Source organism: Protopterus annectens, chromosome 10.part0, assembly GCF_019279795.1.
Source record: "Protopterus annectens isolate FY-2018-M chromosome 10.part0, PAN1.0, whole genome shotgun sequence".
NCBI classification, from domain to species: domain Eukaryota; kingdom Metazoa; phylum Chordata; order Ceratodontiformes; family Protopteridae; genus Protopterus; species Protopterus annectens.
The window spans coordinates 1822616378-1822639055 of record NC_056744.1 but is presented as its reverse complement, the minus strand read 5'-3'; the positions used below and the strand labels follow the sequence as shown (position 1 = coordinate 1822639055).

General features: G+C 42.2%; 1 protein-coding gene across 1 annotated transcript in view; it reads right to left on the bottom strand.

Annotated features, from left to right (window-relative positions):
* The window catches only part of LOC122814064, a 361643-nt gene that overhangs the window by 71662 nt on the left and 267303 nt on the right, over positions 1–22678 (bottom strand). The window contains exon 4 of the mRNA XM_044086674.1: positions 10118–10297. Coding sequence (XP_043942609.1) covers positions 10118–10297 — 180 coding nt within the window. The remainder of the gene's footprint in view (positions 1–10117; positions 10298–22678) is intronic.

Here is a 22678-nt window from a genome sequence, read left to right as displayed (position 1 = left end):
TGTTTCAATGAATGTGAGTTTCAAGGGCAGAGACGTTTTAATGCCAAGTCTATTTTCATTGTGAGACAGTGTTGCTTTGTTTAGCAGATATCTATTAGTGTTTGTGCATTGTTGTGCTGTAAAATGTAAAAATAAAATCCAAATAATCATTGTAGAAGTAAAACAGTTTGCACACATTAGTGTTTATGGTAAATGGGGCAAAACAAACAGGTAAATAGGACACTGGAATGGCTGCAGGGGGATTCTGGTGCCATATTTTGGTGGTCTGTTCTTCAGTTTGAATTTGAATGTTGGTATCCCACAATTCCACCAGGGTGGGTGGGGTTACATAATTATGTATGCAAATTTGATGCTAATCAGCATACAGATTTGTACCCATTTTTCATGGGCCTTGTCCAGATTTATGATGTTTCCAGGTTGAGAGGTATGGTTTGCTGTCTCTTGGGTTTTTTGGTTTTATCTTATACCATTGAGACAGCTTAATTCTTGCACAACTGGATTAATTTGTACATATTACTCTAACAGTTGTGCCCTGCAGCTAACGCACTGCCCTACAGGGAGGTAACACATTACGCTAAAAACTCCACACTGCAGCTCACACACTGTCGTACATGGAGGTAGCACACTATGCTAACAATTAAGCAGTGCAGCTCACGCACTGCCCTACATAGCACATTACACTAATAACTCCACACTGCACCTCACGCACTGTCCTACAAGGAAGTAGCACATTACGCTAACAGTTAGGCACTGCAGCGCATGCACCGTCCTACAGGGAGGTAGCACATTACGCTAACAGTTACACACTGCAGCTCACTCACTGTCCTGCAGGAAGGTAGCACATTATGCTAACATTTGTGCACTGCAGCTCACGCACTGCCCTACGAGGTAGTAACACATTACGCTAACAATTCCACACTGTAACCCACACACAGTACTACAGGGAGGTAAGCACATTATGCTAACAGTTATACACTGCAGCGCATGCACTGTCCTACAGAGAGGTAGCAAATTACACTAACAGCTACACACTGCAGCTCACGCACTATCTTACAGGGAGGTAGCACATTACGCTAATAGCTACACACTGTCCTACAGGGAGGTAGCACATTATGCTAACAGTTACACACTGCAGCTCATGCACTGTCATACAGGAAGGTAAGCACATTATGCTGATAGTTACCCACTGCAGCTCACGCACTGTCCTACAGGAAGGTAAGCACATTATGCTGACAGTTACACACTGCAGCTCACGCACTGTCCTACAGGAAGGTAAGCACATTATGCTAACAGTTACACACTGCAGCTCACACACTGTCCTACAGGGAGGTAGCACATTATGCTAACAGTTGTGCACTGCAGCTCACACACTGCCCTACAAGGAGGTAACACATTACGCTAACAATTCCACACTGTAGCCCACGCACAGTACTACAGGGAGGTAGCACATTATGCTAACAGTTATACACTGCAGCGCATGCACTGTCCTACAGGGAGGTAGCAAATTACACTAACAGCTACACACTGCAGCTCAAGCACTATCTTACAGGGAGGTAGCACATTACGCTAATAGCTACACACTATCCTACAGGGAGGTAGCACATTATGCTAACAGTTACACACTGCAGCTCACGCACTGTCCTACAGGAAGGTAAGCACATTATACTGACAGTTACACACTGCAGCTCACGCACTGTCCTACAGGAAGGTAAGCATATTATGCTAACAGTTACACACTGCAGCTCACACACTGTCCTACAGGGAGGTGGGACATTATGCTAACAGCTATACACTGCAGCTCACACACTGTCCTACAGGGAGGTAGCACATTATGCTAACAGTTACACACTGCAGCTCACACACTGTCCTACAGGGAGGTAGCACATTATGCTAACAGTTACACACTGCAGCTCACACACTGTCCTACAGGGAGGTAGCACATTATGCTAACAGTTACACACTGCAGCTCACACACTGTCCTACAGGGAGGTAGCACATTATGCTAACAGTTACACACTGCAGCTCACACACTGTCCTAAGGGAGGTAGCACATTATGCTAACAGTTACACACTGCAGCTCAGACACTGTCCTACAGGGAGGTAGCACATTATGCTAACAGTTGCACACTGCAGCTCACACACTGCTCTACAGTGAGAGGGTTGTATAATATACAAACTCCTCCTAGCAAACAATATGATGAGCACTTGAGCTTGACCACCCAGCTCTGAAGAACAGGGCAATATTTCGTGCATGGAGCTGGTGAAATGGAAGTAAAACAATGGACAGCATAAAAAAGAAAAAAATGGATATGGTTTTGAGCTGCTACTTTCTTGTTTGTCAGATAGTGGTTTACCCATAAGCCCAACACCACAAATCTACTGACTTCTGCCTTATACCTTATGTTCTTCTGCCACAAAAATGTTTCTCCTACATATACACATATATGTATACATCTTGCTACCCTCTGCAGTACAGATACTAATGAATGCCTTCTGTACATCCACTACCCCATGTCTTAATCCCAAACTATTATGCTTTCCTCTACATTTCACTATGCAACTTCACACCCTCATACTGACAACTGACATGGCCCTCTACCCTGTATCCTACGCGGGGTCAACCCCTCAGGAAAACAGAAAAGAAAATCTTCAACCCGAGCTGTTTTTCTGAGGAGAACACAACAGATTCACACTGCTCACACCACTCAAAAAAGCTTAAAAAATACTGCTGCTGCTGTACAGTAACTTTACATACATGCACTGCTCACTTTAGCAAAGTACAGGTGTGTACACCTACCATAAATGTAGATGCTTGAGTGTATTCACTGTTGCAGTCATCACATTTGGGTTATCCCTGCCAGAGTAGCTCTCAGCCAGTCTGAATACCAGAGGCTTAGTATTTCTGCGTCGGTTCCTGTCGCTTGAGGACTGACGTCAGGTTGTCAAGTAGTATAAACCAAAGCAGCCAATGCCATTAAATCAGTTTTTCTTGCCCTAACCTGTCAGAAGCTCCCAAAGTAGGAGACCAGGTTATGGTGGAAGAACCCCCACCAGTGGAAAATAAATACCAGTATGTCCCTTGTAAGGAAAGAACAACAAGGAAGAAAGACAACAAAAGAAGAAAGAGAAGAAGGGGGGGGGGGTGGAGGGAGGGAAACCAGGACTGTAACAGTGAATAAACTCAAACATCTACATTTATGGTAAGTGTACACAACTGCACTATGTTATTCGTGATTCACTGTTGCAGTTATCACATTTGGGTTGATTCCCAAAGCTGAGGAAATGGTTGGAGGCAGTGAAGGAAACTAGGGGTTGGCTAGGATGCCCTGCAAGACTGCAGAGGCAAACCCAGACCTGGATTTGGAGAAGACAGGCAGGTGGTAATGTCTGGTAAAAGTGTGAACAGATGTCCAGGTGGCAGCCTCCAGGATATCCCTGGTGGGGACTCCGAGGAAAGCTGCAGAGGTGGAGGCTGCTCTGGGGGAGTGTGTCCTGGCCCCCTTTGTGGAGGTTTTCCATGCTGTTTGTAGCAGAAATGGATGCAGTGTGCTATCCATTTGGAAAAGGTTTGCTTGGAGATGGCTTTGCCTTCTGCCACTGTAGCAAAGCTAACCAGCAACTGATCAAACTTTCTGAAAGATTTACTCCTGTCCAGATAGTATCTGAGCTGTCTGTGCACATCTAGAGAGTGAATAATCCTTTCCCCCTTGTTCTAGGGATTAGGAAAGAAGGTAGGCAAATGAATGGATTGGTTGAGGGACACACTGGACACCACCATGGGCATGAAGGATGGGTTAGTTCTGAGGGATACCCTGTCTGCATGGAAGATGATGAAGGGTCCCACAGCCATGAGTGCTTGCAGCTCAGAGACCGTTCTGGCTGAAGTGATGGCCAGAAGGAATGTTGTCTTCCAGGAGAGAAATTTTAGGTCTGCAGAAGAAGCTGGTTGGAAAGGAAGCAGGGTGAGCTTTTCCAAGACATAAGTTAAGGTCCCAAGTTGGTGTTGGTGTCCTTCTGGGGGGCCTCAAGTTGCTAGCCCCTCTGAGGAACCGTTTGTTCAAAGGGTGTGAGAAAAGGGGCTGTTCAGTGGGAAAATGAGCAGAAATAGCAGAGGCATGACTTTTTATAGAGAAGAAAGAGACCACTGTGTAGTACGTCAGCTAAATAATCCAGGATGAGAGGGATGGAAGGCTGTGTCATATTGGCCCCCTTAGCCTGGATCCAGGTGCAGAACCTTTTCCATTTATCTCCATAAGACTTTCTGGTGCTAGGACGTCTGGCCTCACGGATAACATCCAAAACCTGTTTACGGAGGATGGCAGATTGGTTTGGGGTTAGGGAATAAGCCAAGCTGCCAAACGGACTGTCTGCAAATGGGGATGCATGAATTCCCCTTCCCTCTGGGTCTGGAGGTTTGGAATCTGAGGATGACGCCATGGAGGCAGCGGGGACAGGCTGTGCAGCAAGGGGTACCAGTGTTGTTGGGGCCAGTCTGGAGCTATAAGAATGGTCCTTGATCTTTCCTCCCTTTTTTGGAGCAGTACCCTGGGGATGAGAGGAAGGGGAGGAAAGGCGCAGACTGAGACACTGACCCAGATGAAGGACAGGACCATCCACTTTCCAACCCATGCAGTGATGCTCCCTGGTGCAGAATTTGCTTAGCTGATGGTTGGTGTGAGAGGCAAATAGGCTGACGTTCGGGGTTCCCCACGTCTGAGTTATTAGGGTGAAGGTACTTCTGTTAAGTTGCCAGTCATGTGGGTCCAGAAGGTTTCTGCTTAATTGGTCTGCCAGGGAGTTGAGAGAGCCTGGTAGGAATTGTGCTAACAGATGCAGTTGCATGGAAGAGGCTGTGAGCCAAAGGGTCATGGCCAGCCTGCAGAGAGGGTAGGAGCGAGTCCCTCCCTGCTTGTTGATGTACCACATCACAGTGGTGTTATCTGTTTTGATCAGTAGAACCCCTGGAGAGAGAAGGGTTTTGAAAGCTATCAAGGCGTGCTGACTGATGTGCAGGGGGATTTGCTGTGGGCTCCACTGGCCCTGTATGCACCTGCCGTCCAGGTATACACCCCAAGTGTAGTCTGATGCGTCTGTGGTGAGGGTCTGGGCAGCGAGGGGGTGTGGAGAAAGGCAGTCCCTTGTGGGAGCATGCTGTTGGTCACCAAAGAAATTCCTTTCTGAGACAAGGAATTGTAGGTAGAAGAGTTTCCAGGTCTTGAGAGTGTTGACACCAAAGGCTCTTTAGGTACCATCGAAGTTTCCTCAGGAGGCCATGAACCCCAGAGCTTGTAGAATCTTTCTTGCAGTTAGCTGGAGCCTGGTGGCCAGTTGGGAGAAGCAGGCTGTCAGGAAAATGCATTTATCTGGTGTAAGGTATGCCATCTGGGATGCTGTGTTGAGACTTGCTCCCAGGAAGATTATCCTTTGCGTGGGCACCTGTTTGGATTTCTTTTCGTCGATTGTGTACCCTAGGGAGGTAAGTAGGGTCTTTACAAAGGCCAGGTGCTTCAGCAGCTTTTCCTGGCTGTCTGCCTGAATAAGGCAATCGTCTAAGTATGGATAAATTTGAATATTTCTTTGTCTGCAAAAGGCAATGGCCGGAGCCAGACATTTTGTGAAAACTTTGGGAGCAGTAGATAAGCCAAAGGGAAGCGCAGAGAACTGAAAGTGTTGAGATCCTGCCCTGAAGCGGAGATATTTCCTGCATGATTCCCTGATAGGAATGTGGAGCTAGGCCTCTTTTAGATCTAGGGTGTCTATCCAAGCGTCCTTGGACAGCATGGGTAGCAACTACTGGAGGGTGACCATTTTGAATTTTGGGATCACCAGGAAGGTGTTTAGAATGGATAGATTGAGGATGGGGCGCCAGGTGCCCTCTTTTCTGGGGACCAGAAAAAGTCTGAAGTAGAAGCCTTGGCCTATCTGTTCTACAGGAACGTGTTCTACTGCCCTCAGAAAGCAGGGAATGGATTTGCTTTTGAGCCTCTGCCCACTGACTTGGTGGTAGACCTGGGAACCCTTTTGGGGAAGGTTGTGGAAGGAGAATTTGTAATCCTGAGACACAATGTTCAGAAACCATTGGTCCTTGGGTAATGGTGGCCCAGGTACTTGAGTGAAAAGGAGAGTATTCCTCCTCGGGTAAGTGCAGGTGGGCAGAGGGGAGGTCGGGAGGAGGTGAGTCATTGTGAGTTCCTACCATAAGGGGTGGCTTAGAACTCCCTGGTTTTGAAGTGGAGATAGTCTTCTGCTTAGGTCTCTGCATACCCTGGGGCTGCTGTCTGGGGGGGGGGGGGTCTGCTTCCATGGGGCCTAGGCTAGGTCTGTTTACTCAGAGCAGGAAAGGACCAGTGTTTGGAGGGACAATGTCTGCTGAACCTAGGGGGCTGGACCTGTAAGAAATCTTTAACTGTTTGCACAGATTTTGTTTTTTCTGACATCTTTTTTAAGACCTCTTCTGCCTTACTGCCAAAATAAGTTAACTTTGTGCAAGGGGGCATCCAACAATTTAGATTCCACATGGTCTGGCAGAGGATGTTCCTTAAGCCATGCCCATCTTCTAATGACAGATCTAGTGACTGTTGCCCTACAAGAAGCTTCTACGGCATCCAAACCACCATGCAAAGTGAGTTTAGTTACTTGACTTGCAGAATGCATCACGTCTTGTAAATCTTTTGATTCTGTCCAAGCAGGAAAGGAAGACATTTTTTGTGTAAGGAGTTCCAAGGTATGTTGCTGATATTTCAGCATATGGAACGGACAATTTAGTGCCCTGACAGGAAGAGTATCTGAGGTGTATACTTTTTTTACACCATTTATTTATTTGCAGTTGGTTTACCAGGATAGTCCATTGGGCCAAAAATCACCCATTTTCAGTGGAGTCCTGGGGAGAAAAGCTCCAAAACAAAGATTACAAAAAGATTACATTAGTTTACAATTTCAATCATTTGTAGATTAGAGACAAATCTTTAAACAGTGGTAACAAAAAGTTTACAGCAGTTTAAAATTTCAGTCATTTGTGGGTTACAGAAAAAACAAAACAAAGGTTAAGCAGTTACAGTGATAATTTATGGGTTTTATTTTGTAGGAAAACTAAGATATGAGCAGATGAAATAAAGATTCTTAGCTTAAGTTTTGTATAAGAGCAAGCATTGCTGTTGTATAAATATATAGTTTCTTGAGTGGAATTGTAGGATTTGTCAAATGATAAGATGTGGTTACAGGTGGCTTAATTTGGTGTCTAGTAATATATGATATAGTTGTTTGTAGGAGGTGGGGAATAGGCTATGAGGGGTGGGAGCAGGAGCATTCCCATGAGAATGTTAAATGTGAGTGCAGTGATTTTTTAAAGGCAGGGAGGTTGGTGGTGATACGGATAGAGGGAGGAAGTGATTTCCATATGCGTGCCAGGGCACAGGATAGGAGGTTTTGTCCTGGAGAGTGAAGGGGTTTGTACAGCTCTATTAGGTTTTGGTTATTAGATCTTAGGAGTCTTTGTGGCATGTGCATTTTAAAGGTAGAGTTGAGAGAGGGACAGAGGGAGGGTTGAAAAATTAGTTTGTGAGCAAAAGTGAGCTGAGTATATGAGAGATAATGAGGAAGCTCTAGCCAATTGAGTTTGTGCAGAGATGCACAGTGATGGGTAGATGATTTGTGGCTGGTGGAAAATGATTGTAGGTTTGTTAGGAGAGGGGCACCATACAGGAGAGAGGGGATGAGAAATGTAGTAGCGAGAGTGATCTTTGTAGATGTAGTGAGGAATTGATTGTTACGGTACAGCATGCCGAGTTTTTGGTGGTTTTATTTTATGTTTAGTAGTAGGTGGCTTTTGAATTTAAGCTGGTCATCAATCTGGACTCCTAGTACATTGGTTTCAGATACTAGTTCGAGAGGTGTATTATTCTGGCTAGTGATGGAGAATAGTCTAATATCAAAGGTTGTGGTTTTTGAGGGGGTAAATACCATAAGTTTGGTTTTTGATGCATTGAGTGCTAGATGATTGCCCTTCATCCACTGTTCTGTGGTAGAGAAGGCGCCTTGAGTTAGTTTTAAAAGAGTGGCGATGGATCTGGCTGCACAGATAATCGTAGAATCATCTGCATATTGAATAAGTTTAGCATGGGGAATTGAGTGGAAGAAATCGTTTATGAATATACTGAAAAGGAGAGGGCCCAAGATGGAACCTTGGGGGACACCAGTGGGTGTGAAGGAAAGAGGAGATGGCTTTTTTTCCATTTGACAGCTTGTTGTCTGTTAGAGAGATAGCAGGTGAACCAATTGAGAGAGGAAGGGGATAGGGTTTAGGTTAGATAGTTTAGTAAGGAGAAGGTTGTGAGAAATAGTATCATCTGTCCAATGCTCGGGAATCCCTGTCTGAGGGGGTGAGATTCTTAGCAGAGGTAACTTTAAAAATCCAACAGCTGACCCTGAGGTCACTTCTCAAGGGCCAAAAGGGATTAAACAGATATTTGTGAGAGTCAGGGACTCTACAGTACCTGTCTGGTTTTCTGGGACCAGGAGGGTAGGGCGTCAGCAGTCAAGCTGGATTCAAGGAAAACCTCATCCACAAAACATCCAGGACTGGGGGGATGGCCAACGGTCTGTGTTGTAGAAGATCAAGGAATTCCCTGAGTCTCTTTTTGGACCGAGGGTAGTCTTGACTGTCCCACTGGAAGTGCTCCTTTAAAGTATGCAGGGTTTCCCCAAAGGAAAAATCCTCTGGGGGAGAGGCTGAAGGAATGGAGTCCTCTGCATCAGAATCCTCATACGTGGAGAGGGGTTGCATGCCTTCATAGTCAGATGCATCAGAGTCATCTAACTCTTGTTCAGACAAAAGAACTGGGGTCCTTTTTGAGGGGGTAGCTTGGCTTCCCCTGATCAGCATGATAAGGTCTTCTGTCATTTTAAGCATTTGAGACTAAGGCAAGGTAGCAGGCGCCTGAGAGTGGGTCAGTTTCTTGGGTGTGGTTCGAACCCTGGGCATAAGAAACTCGGTTATTTTTGAAAAAAACGGTAGTCGAGGAATAAGTCAGTTTGTGTCGAGATTCGGTAGTGCGAAGGACTTCCTCAGATGCCAGTGCCTGCTCAGCGGATCCAAAGCCATACAAGGTAGAGATGACCGCAGGATCCTTAATCAAAGAATTTTGCAGCATACTGGGCTCCGAAAGGGTCTCGGTAGTGGCCTTCAAATCAACTGAATCGGGCATCAGGAGCTGGGAAAGCACCTCACTGAGTACCAGAAGATTGACGACTAGCTTAACGGAAGCATCGTCGGTAGGTTTGGACCTGTGCGGTCTGTCTCTGTCTTTATCTTTATGTTTTTTCAGAAGATCTGCTGTCGGATGGCTTACCAAAGCCATATCGGAATTCGAGGACTGTAAACGAAAATATCTGGCTACAATAAGGGCCTCACGATGGATAGTTCTGAGTTGAACAAAGCACAGAAGCGACAATGGGGGACATCGTGGTTTAGGCCTAAACAAGTGACGCAGTATGAGTGGAAGTCTCGGTGTGGTATTTGCTTTCCACAGGTGTGAATAGATTCTGCTTCGGGCTCCAAGAAAGACTGATGTAATGGCATTGGCTGCCTTACTTTATACTACTGACGACCTGATGTCAGTCCTCAAGCAACAGCAACCGATGCAGAAATACTAAGTCTCTGGTATTTGGGCCAGCTGAGGGCTACCCTGGCAGGGATAACCCAAATGTAATGACTGTAACAGTGAAACACGGAGAACATCAGAAATGCACAATGAAATATCTGTCATCTCCCAGCCCAGGACAAGGGGCTACCCAAAGGAATAAAAGGCACCGGTAAAACTGAAACATGAGGAAAAAACAAAACAAACAAAACTGAAATATGAGGAAAAAACAAAACAAACAAAAATTAAATACAAAAAAGGAAGGTGTTTTACAATGTATGCCTCTGAATGTCAAACTTTGATGTCACAGAATGCTCAAAATTATTAGATATGTCCCAGAATATCCTAAACTATGAGATATGTACCATAATGTCCCAAATAATGAGGTTTATCTAGATTGTGAGGAATATCTTGGAATGTCCCTAAATGCTGACTTATATTTCAAAATGTTTTTATTTGCTCTGCTGTTATTTACTCACAGGGAACGTAACACCATCTCGGGGAGGATGCTGTCCGATGCGTTGCTCAGGCTTTCCTGCAGTGCAGGTGACACACTGATAACCGGTGAATCATTCATGTCAAAGATTCCCTCCACTATCACGTTTTTCTTCGCATCACTCTCAGCACCCTCATCATCTTCCTCCTCTTCCAAACGCAACCTGCCACAATGGAAAGTTCCAAGATTAATACAGTTACAGGATCACAACTCTTACACAACTGAAACATTTAAACACTAGCAATCTAGTTAATGACAAATTAACTCCAGCCAATTACAGACAGTTGTCATCTGAATTAATCAGTTACAGTTGTCACATGAAGTAATCCCTCATAAGCCACAACAAACAGAGAGCAACATGAAGCCAGGTTATGTAGTGGAGATTCATGACGGCTCATGGCATTATAAACGGTTAACATACCAGGCTGCTATTTTCGTGATGCTGCATCTTTCTTTGTACAGATGGCGCTTTCCCACATTTATCTACACCAAATGTCATTCTTCCATCACAGGAGAAAATCTTAACCATTTGTAGTTATGCTTTCAAATGCTCATCTGAATTACATGGTTTTAAATCATCCACAAAAAGTAGATGTGATGTCTCTTGTAATACATGAATATACATGAACTGTAACACTCGAACTGTATACAATCCCGTTTCCCTGTGGAGCAGCGGCACAAGCCAAACGGTATTTCCAGTTATCAGTCACAGTTGTTTCTATGGAAACAGTAAGTATTTGCACGAATACCCTCATAATGGTCACCAAGCTGTCCATCAGCAAGAACAGAGTCTACAAAATCTGACATGGAGAAATAGGCATGATATCACATAACACATCAGTGCATGTGGACACTAAGCTGCTAATGACTACATACACAAACCACGGTGATAAAATATTATGCTGAAAGACTCTGTCACTGTATGTTTTGAAAAATGACCAGTATGGCTACAAAGTACAGTTGTGTACACTTACCATAAATGTAGATGTTCGAGTGTATTCACTGTTGCAGTCATTACATTTGGGTAATCTGCTGGCAGGTTGCCCTCAGTCGGCCTGAATTCCAAAGTCTTGGGTCCTGCATCAGTTGCTGTCTCCTCTTCCATGACGTCAGGTCATAAGGGGGTATAAAACATGCAGCCAACCCCATTTTCTTTAGTTTTTCTTGCCCCAGATGTCAGGTGCTCCCAAAAAGATAGCAAAATTATATTTTATATATTATATATATATATATATATATATACATATACATATATATATATATATATATATATATATATACATATATATATATATATACATACACATGCACCAATAAAAACTTTACCTTCATCTACAAGCAAATACACCACATAGGTTGTAGAAGACAGAGAAGGAAAGATAAACTCCAGAATGAAAGGGGGATGGCGGGCGGGTAACCTGGACTGCAACAGTGAATACACTCGAACAACTACATTTATGGTAAGTGTACACAACTGTACTATGTTCTTCGTGTTTCACTGTTGCAGTCATTACATTTGGTTAGAATCCCAAAGCTATGGTTGGGAAGCTGGAGCTAAACAGCATTAGGTGTGGCTATAAGGCCTAGCAGAACTGCAGTGGCAAAGCCTGCCCTGGACTTAGAGAGTCAAATGATAATGCTTTGTAAAGGTGTGAACAGAACTCAAAGTAGCAGCCTCTAGAATGTCTTTGGTTTGGTACTCCTCTGAGAAAGGCTGCTGAAGTAGCTGCAGCTCTGGCAGAATGACACCTAATGCCCTTGGGCACAGGTTTATCATGGTGTAAGTAGCAGAAACGTACAGTTTTCCACCTACCATAAATGTAGATGTTAAAGTGTAGACACTGCTGCAGTCATTACACTTGGGTTATCCTGCCGTCAGGCGGTTCCCCAGCTGGCCTGAGTTCCAAAGTCTTGGTCTGGCGTCATTTGCTGTCACCTCCTCCCTGACGTCAGTGCGACAGGGGTATATAAGATGCAGCCGACGCCATTTTCTTCAGTTTTTCTTGCCCCAGATGTCAGGTGCCACCAAATAGGTAAGCAATTCAAATTGCTCATAAAACATACATAAGAAATGCAAACATACTTTCAGCTACCAGCAAATACTCCCCATAGGTAGTAAAAGGTAGAGGAACTAGGTACGTACTAGCCAGTAAAAGGGGAAGGAGGGAGGGTAACCTGGACTGCAGCAGTGTCTACACTCGAACATCTACATTTATGGTAGGTACAAAAAGTACAGTTTTGTACCTACCATAAATGTAGATGTTAGAGTTCACACTGCTGCAGTCATTACACTTGGGTTATCCTGCCGTCAGGCGGTCCCGCAGTCGGCCAGAGTTCCAAAGTCTTGGTCCGGCGTCGGTTGCTGTCGCTTCTTCCCTGACGTCAGTGCACCAGGGGTATACAAGATGCATCAGATGCCATTTCCTTCAGTTTTTCTTGCCCCAGATGTCAGGTGCCCCCAAGCAGGTAGGCAATACATATTGCTAATAAAAAAATATACATAAAAATAAAAACAATACCTTAAGTTACAAGCAAATACACCACAAAGGTATAGACAAGTTCAGCTAGTTCAGAGGGGATGGAGGGAGGGTAACCTGGACTGCAGCAGTGTGAACACTTTAACATCTACATTTATCGTAGATACAAAACTGTACTATGTTCATCGTGTTACACTGCTGCAGTCATTACACTTGGGTAGAATCCCAAAGCTAAGGATTAGTGGCTGGTCTATAAAGAGTTAGGATTGGCTATGAGGCCCTGCAGAACTGCAGTGGCAAATCCTGCTCTGGATTTAGAGTAAAGAGGCAGGTGGTAATGCTTGGTAAAGGTGTGCACTGAACTCCAAGTTGCAGCCTCCAAAATTTCCTTGGTAGGTACTCCTCTGAAAAAGGCTGTTGCAGTGGCTGTTGCCCTGGTGGAATGTGGCCTAATGTTATTTGGGACCGATTTTCCATGCTGTGTGTAGCAGTAACGAATACAGTGTCCTATCCATTTGGATATAGTCTGCTTTGAGATAGCCTTGCCCTGTGATCCTGCAGCATATGCTACAAACAGTTGCTCAGTTTTCCTGAAAGCTTTTGTTTTGTCCAAGTAGAAGCGTAGCTGCCTGTGTATGTCCAAAGAATGCAGAAGTTTCTCCCCTTTATTCTGGGGGTTTGGATAAAAAGTTGGCAAATGGATGGTTTGGTTAAGAGCCACACTAGATACCACCTTTGGCATAAAGGTAGGGTTTGTCCTTAAAGAAACCCTGTCCTGATGAAAAATTATAAAAGGTTCCACTGCCATTAATGCCTGTAGCTCTGAGACTCTTCGTGCTGAAGTTACTGCCAGGAGCAGAGCTGTCTTCCATGATAAAAATTTTAGATTGGCTGTATTGGCTGGCTCAAAAGGTGTCGGGTTTAGTTTTTCCAAAACGAAATTGAGGTCCCAAGTTGGTGGTGCTCTCCGGGGCGGTCTTATGTTTTTAGCCCCTCTGAGGTACTGTTTTAGCAAGGGATGAGAGAATAAAGGAGGATCCGTGTTGTACTGTGCTGAAATGGCAGAGGCGTGGATCTTAATTGATGAGAAGGCTAGGCCTCTGTCCAGCATCTCAGTTAAGTATTGTAAAATCTGAGGAATGTTTGGAACAAGAGGGTCAAGGTTTTGAGCCTGGTTCCAGGCGCAGAATCTCTTCCATTTTTCTGAGTAAGCTTTCCTAGTGCTAGGCCTCCTGGCCTCCAAAATGACCTCCATAACAGCTTTAGAGAGAGGTGTTGCCTGTTTGACTAATGAATTTGCCATGCAGCCAGATTGAGGGTTTTGAGCTGACCGTGCAGGATCTGATTGTTTTGTTGAGTCAGAAGGTGTGGAATTTGAGGCAAAATCCATGATGGGCCTTGAGCTAAGTTCCTTAAGATAGGGTACCAGTGCTGGCGTGGCCAGTCTGGAGCAATAAGAATCATCTGTGGTTTTTCTTGTCTGGCTTTTAGGAGTACCTTTGAAAGGAGAGGCAGTGGCGGGAAGGCATAAACTTTTAGGTTTTTCCAGCTGAACAAAAGAGCATCCACTTTCCATGCTTGTTTGTGATAAACCCTTGTGCAGAATTTTTGTAGTTGGCAATTCAGTGGGGAGGCAAAAAGATCTATGTCTGGGCATCCCCATTTTTGCGTTACCATGCTGAAGATTTGTGGATTCAATTTCCATTCATGAGGGTCCATGATATTTCTGCTTAGATAGTCTGCCAGAGTATTTTTCTCTCCTGGCAAGAATTGTGCTTGCAGGTGAACTTGATACGTTAGAGCTGTGTTTCACAAGGTCATGGCTTGTCTGCATAGGGGATAAGAATGAGTGACCCCCTTGCTTGTTTATGTACCACATTACTGTGGTGTTGTCTGTCTTTAATAATAATTGTCCTGGATACAGAAGGTCCTTGAAAGCTGTTAGGGCATTCTGAACAGCCAACATCTCTTTTTGATTGATGTGAAGATGCATCTGGTCTGTGCTCCACTTGCCCTGAATGCATTTTCCTGCCATGTGTGCTCCCCAGGCGTAATCCGACGCATCTGTTGTTAGAGTCTGCCTGGCTGTGGGTAGGGTAAAAGGCTGACCATTGTTTAGGTGACATGCCTGTGCCCACCATCGAAACTCCTGTTGTAGGCAGGGAATCATTGGCATTACTGCTTCTAAACTGTGAGAGTGCTGAGTCCAAACACTTTTTAGGTACCATTGTAATTTCCTCATATGCAGTCTGGCATATGGTATTAGTAGTATGCAGGATGCCATGAATCCCAGGGCCTGCAGAATTTTTCTTGCAGGGAGATGGAACTTTTTTGCCAGTAGTTGAAAATATTGAGTTAGTTGAACTTGTTTGTCTGGCGTGAGGTAAGCCATCTGGGCCGTTGTATTTAAGCTGGCACCCAGGAATATAATCTGTTGTGAGGGCACTAGTTTTGACTTATTTTCATTTACTGTGTACCCTAGAGAAATTAGCAACCTTTTTACTTTTTTTTTGTATAATCAGATTAATTGTTGTTTGATGTTAAGTGGCTGCTTTGAATTCAATTTAACAGAGTATAAAATCAGCTGTTTTTTTAATAGACTAAACTCTGATGAAACCCGCAGTTGGACGGGTGAAAGCGCTAAGTCTGTGGAAGTCCATTAAACCTGTTTTTGGTGTATTCGTGGCGGGTCGTTATTTATATTTACCAGTTTTCAGTTTTTTATGTTAGTTTTACTGTCGGTTTCGTAGCGACCCGTTTTGAGTGCAGCGGAATTGGTTGTGGAGTTATATTTTTCCATTTTACGTTGGTAACTCACTGAATTTATGGAGCAACTACTCCAGCAACAGCTGATTATTACGCAGAAACTTTTGGCTGTATTAAAAGAAAAGGGAACCGGTGAGGGTTCCGATAAGAACTTTGAGTGATGGAAACACAAATGTTTCATTATCGGAAAGTGAAGAACGTATTTTCACTTTGCATTCTACACCTGGAACTTCTAGGGGTAACCCAATAGCCAGCAATGGTCCGAAGGATTTCATGGGCGTTGAAACAGTGCGTACTACAGGTGGAAGTGAGGGGCACGTGATTTTGAGGCCGAATCAACATTCGAACGCTGGTGAGGGTTCTAATGGCGTCTGGAGGAAAACTTCAGTGATTCCAGGGATTAACGAGCTGCTTTTAGCACCAAAATTTGGACTAATGCACAATGGTCATGAGATGGGTTCGCTCAACAATTAAATGACTTTGAAAAATTTTTACGAAAATTTAAAACCTTGCAGATGGACAATGTTTTTTTTAGAAAGGTCGTTGGAGTTAAACCATGTACCAAAAGGACTCAGAATATTTAAGGTACCATTTGGTTTTGAGAAAGATAGTGAAATTTTTGAAGAATTAATTAAATTATTTGATGATACTGGTAAACATTTGATTAAACTCATTATTAAAAATAACAATGCTAAGCTAGCTCAATTGAGTGAAACCTTAACAGTATTAGACAACAGTATTAGAAATGACCTGCTATTTGAAAACAACAAGTTTAAGTTTGATAATATTTTAGTAGAGGTTAACAAATACGTCAGTAAAGGCCTTGAAAACAAAAATGAAAAGTTACTGAGAGATTCTAATGATTATTCTAAGAATCGGGCATATGCCCATTTTAATGATTATAAGCGTTGTGTGAGTGCTGTGAAAAGTAATGCATTTAATTCAAATTCTAACACAGGATATAGAGATGCAGTTACAGCTAATGACAATATAGATATGCATAATAATGACAATATTGAATATGACAATTTCGAAGAGCCTTTTTTAGAGGAACAGGGTTTACGCAGATCAGAATGCCTAAAAGGGCGTTATCAGGGTGCGCAGCAGAAGTATTACCGTCAAACGAACAACAGGAATGGCAGATTCAGACAAACACAGCATCAATATTAACTAATAAATTGTCTATATTAGAAAAAGACTCGTGTAACAAATTTGTGGCAAACAATTCAACAAATTCTGGCATAATCACTATTCATCACCAAAATTCTACTACTTATACAGAAGATGTATTAAGCGAGAATTTTTATGAAGTTCTTGACTATGACGTACCTTTATTTGGAATTAACTATATAGAAAATTTGAATGTCAATTCTATAAGTAATGTTCAAGAAAATAATAAAACTTATACATTTGCAACAGAATCTTTAAACTGTGAAGTTATTAAAGAAGGAAGTTTTTCGGTATATAATTTCACAGAGAAAAAGTTGGATAACGAATATATTTCACTTTTTAAAAAAGGTTTCAAATTTGTTCCAAGTTTCAAACCTGACTTGGGACTTATTTTATTAAATTTAAAGGCGTATGTGAGATTATTGAATTTGCAAATGTATTTTAAAGGTAAATCTAATTCAGTCAACTATGAAGGAGGACTTTTGATGAAAAGTAGTAGTACCTTTATTCCACCAAATAATCCAATTATTCATTTTTTTGAAATGTTTTGTGAATTACAATTGAGAAAAGCATGGAAAGAAACACAGGTTTCAAACGACAACCTTACTGTAGCTGAAAGGTTTTGTTTGAAAGAATTAAGTACAAATAGTAATTATAGAGTAATGAAACCTGATAAAGGGGGAGGTGTTGTCATCATGAACACTGTTGATTATATTAACAAAATTAGTGACATGCTTAGTGATGAAAATACATATACAGCCGTCTCTAAATATGATCTTACTAAAGCATATACAAAGACTGACTGGCAGTTATACGAGTTACTTATGGATGGTGACATCACACAACCCGAATATGAATATATGTTAGTTGATTTTCCTGTAACACCAAGCATATTTGGAATACCTAAAATACACAAGAGTGTCACTAACCCTCCCTTTAGACCAACTGTTGCAGCCAAACGTTCCAAATTAGAAGCCCTTGCACACTACATTGACATAATTTGTAATAAGGTGACCAATAATACTGAACACATACTTAAGGATTCATGGCACTGTTTGGCAACACTCAAAGAGTATAATATAGTTAATCTGAAGGAGGTATATTTAATAACTATAGATGTTGTCAATTTATTTTCAATTATTCCCTTAAAAGAAGGACTTGATTTGTTTGAAAGGAGTTTAGTTCATTATGGAAGGATGGATACGTCCAAGGTTAAGATTTTAGCAAAGTTAATGGAGATGGTGCTGGAAAACAATTTTTTCAAACATGGTGGTGAGCATTATAAGCAATGCTCCGGTGTAGCTATGGGGGCAAGATGTGCCCCCATATATGCTAACCTAGTTTTGGCAATGTGGGAAAAGGAGCACATTTTCACAAGCAAATATTGGTCAAATATTGTTCTATACCTAAGGTTTTTGGACGACATCCTGCTTTTTTGGAAAGGTAGTATTGATGAATTTCATGATTTTATGGAATATTTAAATAGTACATCTTTCCTTAAATTCACTTTTCAAATTAGTACAGACTCATGTGAATATCTGGATATAAAATTATATAAAAAAGATGACCGATTAGAGTCCAATATACACAGAAAATCTACTTTTTCAAACTCATACTTGCATTATAAGAGTTGTCATCCTTCTTTCCAAAAACGAAACTTAGTTAAGGGACAAATGGTTAGGCTCTCCAGAATGATAAGTGATGATGTGAAGTTTAATATGGAAATCGATAATTTGCTTAACATGTTTGTTGAGAGAGACTATCTGAACGAATTGTTAATTAACATGAGAAAAGAGGTAACTATTAAAAGGTATTTGGATTACAAGCCCATTTTAAAATATGGCTTAGGTAATCAAAATAGCATAGGTAGTGACAACACCAATAAATCAAAAGCAATGATATTGCCATATAGTAACTACACACCTGTTTTGACAAGTAATATTAGAGATGCGTGGGATAAGGTGTTTGAATCAAACTGAGATTTTGCAAGATTTAGGTCATTCCCCTACTATAGTGTTTAGTAGAGGTAAAAACTTAAAAAATTATTTTGAAAGTGAAGTTTTGTTTAGAGAGTCAAAAATGAAAAAGTGCAGATTCTGTAGATGGTGTAGGTTTATTATGGATGGTACTTATGTAGCAATAAAAGGATACAAAAGAACCATCAGATGCCCAGGACATGTAAATTGTAATACCAAGTTAGTTATTTACGTGGCAACCTGTTTATTCTGTCAAGCATTTTATATTGGAAAGACTATTAGAAAATTAAAGGAAAGGATAGGTGAGCACATCAGAGATATTAGAAATAAGAAAGAAACTAATTCTCTGTATATGCACAGTATAGATTGCCAGGATTTAAAAACATTTTTGTTCTTTGTCATCGACAGGATACCCCAAAATATGGACAAAGAAGGAGATGTTAATGCTTTACTTGAGTACAAAGAGTGTCTATGGCAACTCAGATTAAATGCATGTAGTAAGCCAGGAATCAATGAACATATTTCAATAGCAAGTTATTTAAAAATGAATTCATATAATATTTAAAAATGAATTCATACAATATTACACATTAGAATTTTTTGCTCAGTATTTTAACTAAAATGTTTTAGATAATATATATTTACAAAAATTTTTTATATATTATATTTATATACAACACTTAAGAGTATTTACATTATATATTATTTTTATAGAAGCACACTTCATAATAGTTGATTATAATTATATTTTATGAACTATAAAATTTTTAATTATTAGGAACCTTATATAACAGTGTTTTTTTAATATTAGGTTATGTATTACTACATTGTTTTTGTTTTAATGTGTTTAAATTTGTCTTTGTTTTAACTGTTTATACATATAAAATGTATTTCTTTAGTTGATTGATTGTATAATCAGATTAATTGTTGTTTGATGTTAAGTGGCTGCTTTGAATTCAATTTAAGAGTATAAAAATCAGCTGTTTTTTAATAGACTAAACTCTGATGAAACCCGCAGTTGGACGGGTGAAAGCGCTAAGTCTGTGGAAGTCCATTAAACCTGTTTTTGGTGTATTCGTGGCGGGTCGTTATTTATATTTACCAGTTTTCAGTTTTTTTATGTTAACCTTTTTACAAACGCCAGATGCTGTAGAAGAATGTCCTTTGTCTCTGTTTGAATGAGGCAATCGTCCAGGTATGGATATATCTGAGTTCCTTTTTGTCTGCAAAATGCAATTACTGGTGCCAGGCACTTTGTGAAGACCCTGGACACAGTAGATAAGCCAAAGGGCAGTGCAGAGAATTGGTAGTGCATTGTACCAGCTTTGAATCTGAGGTATCTTCTGCAATTTTGTCTGATAGGGACATGCAGGTATGCCTCTGAGGTCCAGAGTAACAAGCCAATACTTCTTGCCCAGCATGTGTAGAAGCTGCTGTAATGTCAACATTTTGAATTTCGGAATATCCAGGTAAGTATTTGGAATTGAAAGGTCTAGTATGGGCCTCCAGGCCTTGTCCTTTCTGGGGACCACGAAGAGTCTTGAGTAAAATCCTTGTCCTTGTTCTTGTTGTGGTACTTTTTGAATAGCTCTCATGTCCATGAGGGCTGAAATTTGTTTTTGTGCCTCTGCCCATTGATTTTGTGGCAGGTCTGGCATTCCTTTTAGCCTTGGTAAAGTATGAAAATGGAACCTGTAACCTTGAGACACAATATTCAGAACCCATTTGTCTTGGGTGATTGTTTGCAGTTTTGAGAAAAAAGTGCTAGTTTTCCCCCTAAGGGGGCTTTCAAAAGGGAAATGCTTGGCATACGAAAGGGAAAGACATTGTGACTGTTTCCTGTAAGGTTGAGAATTGTCCTCACCTCCTTTTGGGGTTGAGGTGCCCCACTGTCGTCGTCTGTTTGAGATCTGCCTCTTGGGCGTCTGTATCTGCCTCTCTGTGGCCTGTCTGACACTGGAAAGGACCAATTCTTTGTTGGCCAATTTCTGCTAAATCGAGGTGGCTTGACTGTTTGCATAGATTTAGCTTTATCCTCCATTTTCTTTAACACCTCTTCTGCCTTAACACCAAACAAGGTATCATGCTGTAAAGGAGCATCCAATAATTTTGCCTTAACATGATCAGGTAAACTCTGTTCTTTTAACTTCGAATCACAGAACCTGTAACTGCAGCTCTACAAGAGGCCTCTAAAGAACCAAAACCACATTGTAGAGTATGTTTTCCCGCCTGTTCAACTGCATGCAATAAATCCTGCATTTCTTTACAATCAGGAGCTTCTGAGCTTGCAAGCATTTTCTGTTTTAACTGAGCCATTAAATATTGTTGGTACTTAAGCATGTGAAACTGGCAATGTAAAGCTCTTACTGCTAAAGTTGCAGAAGTGTATACTTTCTTCCCCCATCTATCCAAAGCTCTGGAATCTGTCAGAGTACTGGATTTTTTGCAATGGAAGCCTTAACCCCTTTTGGACCCTGGGAAATAGTTTCTGGATCAGCCGAAGGGTTTTTATAAAGAAACTTGTGAGAGTCAGGGACTCTATAGTACCTATCTGGCTTGGCTGGTGCAGGGGGCAAAGAATCAGGAGATAAGCTGGATTCAGAGAACACATCATCCACAATGTCTAGCACAGGCAGAATAGCCAGGGGCCTGTGCTGAGGCAATAAAAGGAAGTCCCTGAGCCTTTTCTTGGATTCTGAGTAATCCTGACTTTCCCAATGGAAATGCTCCCTCATGGTATGTAAAGTTTCCCCAAAAGAATAATCCTCAGGAGGAGAGGCTGAAGGGATAGATTCTTCAGCATCAGAGTCCTCATAGGGGGGTAGAGAGTATCCCTGGTCTGAAGAGGAATCAGAGGAAATGGAAACCTGATCAGAAGAATCATAGACTGTATCCTGCCTAGGCCTTTTCTCAGGAGGGGATGGGTTTGGATAGATGATTAAAGTAATGAGGTCTTCGGCCATTTTAAGCATCTGTTTCATAGGCATGGAGGACTGTCCAGGTGAATGCTGTACTTGCTTCTTTGTCTTTAATGGTACTTTTGTCTTGGCTGTTTTAATGGTAAGTTGTGAAGGTCTGAAAACACCCTCAGAAGCCGATGCCTGCTCAGCGGCTCTGGACCCATCTGAGGGATTAGTTTCCGTAGGCCCAATACCTTGAGTTTCCAGAGGCCTAGCTGTCTCCACGTGCGAGTCGGAGGCTGCCTGTGGCTCTGAGGTAGCGGGTGTCAGGGGCTGCGAAAGCGCCTCACTGAGAACCGGCGACTGGCCTAGAAGAGGTTTCGTCGGTTTTGGACTTCGGATGCCTATCTTTATCCTTGTCCTTGCGTTTTTTCGGTATTGCGGTCGTCGGTTGATCCGACGGCACAGTATAACTGAACCTTCAGCCAAAGTAGTGCAAAGCAAAATCAAAACGTCTTTTTATAGTGCGTTTGTTAAATCTAGCACAAAACCGACAACTAGTGACGTCATGATCAGGGCCTAGGCATGGAATACAGTAAGAGTGGAAGTCCTTATGACTTATTTGCTTCCCACAAGAAATACAATTATTAACTTTTTCTGACATTGGTCTGAGGCAAGAAAAAAGTTTCCCCAACGGGGTACTTAGCTTTATTGAAGACTTCGGATCTGAAATCCGACTTCAAAAATCTCAGGAGTCGGCCGACCGGCACTTGCGAACTGCTTCTGCTCCGGACACTGCGTGGCAAGAAAAACTGAAGAAAATGGCGTCTGATGCATATTATATACCCCTGGTGCACTGACGTCAGGGAAGAAGCGACAGCAACCGACGCCGGACCAAGACTTTGGAACTCTGGCCAACTGCGGGACCACCTGACGGCAGGATAACCCAAGTGTAATGACTGCAGCAATGTAACATGATGAATATCTGTACATGTTCGTGTGACACTGCTGCAGTCATTACACTTGGATAGAATCCCAAAGCTGAGGTAGGGTGGTTGGTTCTATAAGGCATTAGGGGTGGCTATAAGGCCCTGCAGCACTGCAGAGGCGAAGCCAGCTCTGGATTTAGAGTATAGAGGCAGATGGTAATGCTTGGTAAAGGTATGCACAGAACTCCATGTTGCTGCTTCCAAAATATCTTTTGTAGGTACTCCTCTGAGGTAGGCAGTTGAAGTGGCTGTTGCCCTGGTGGAGT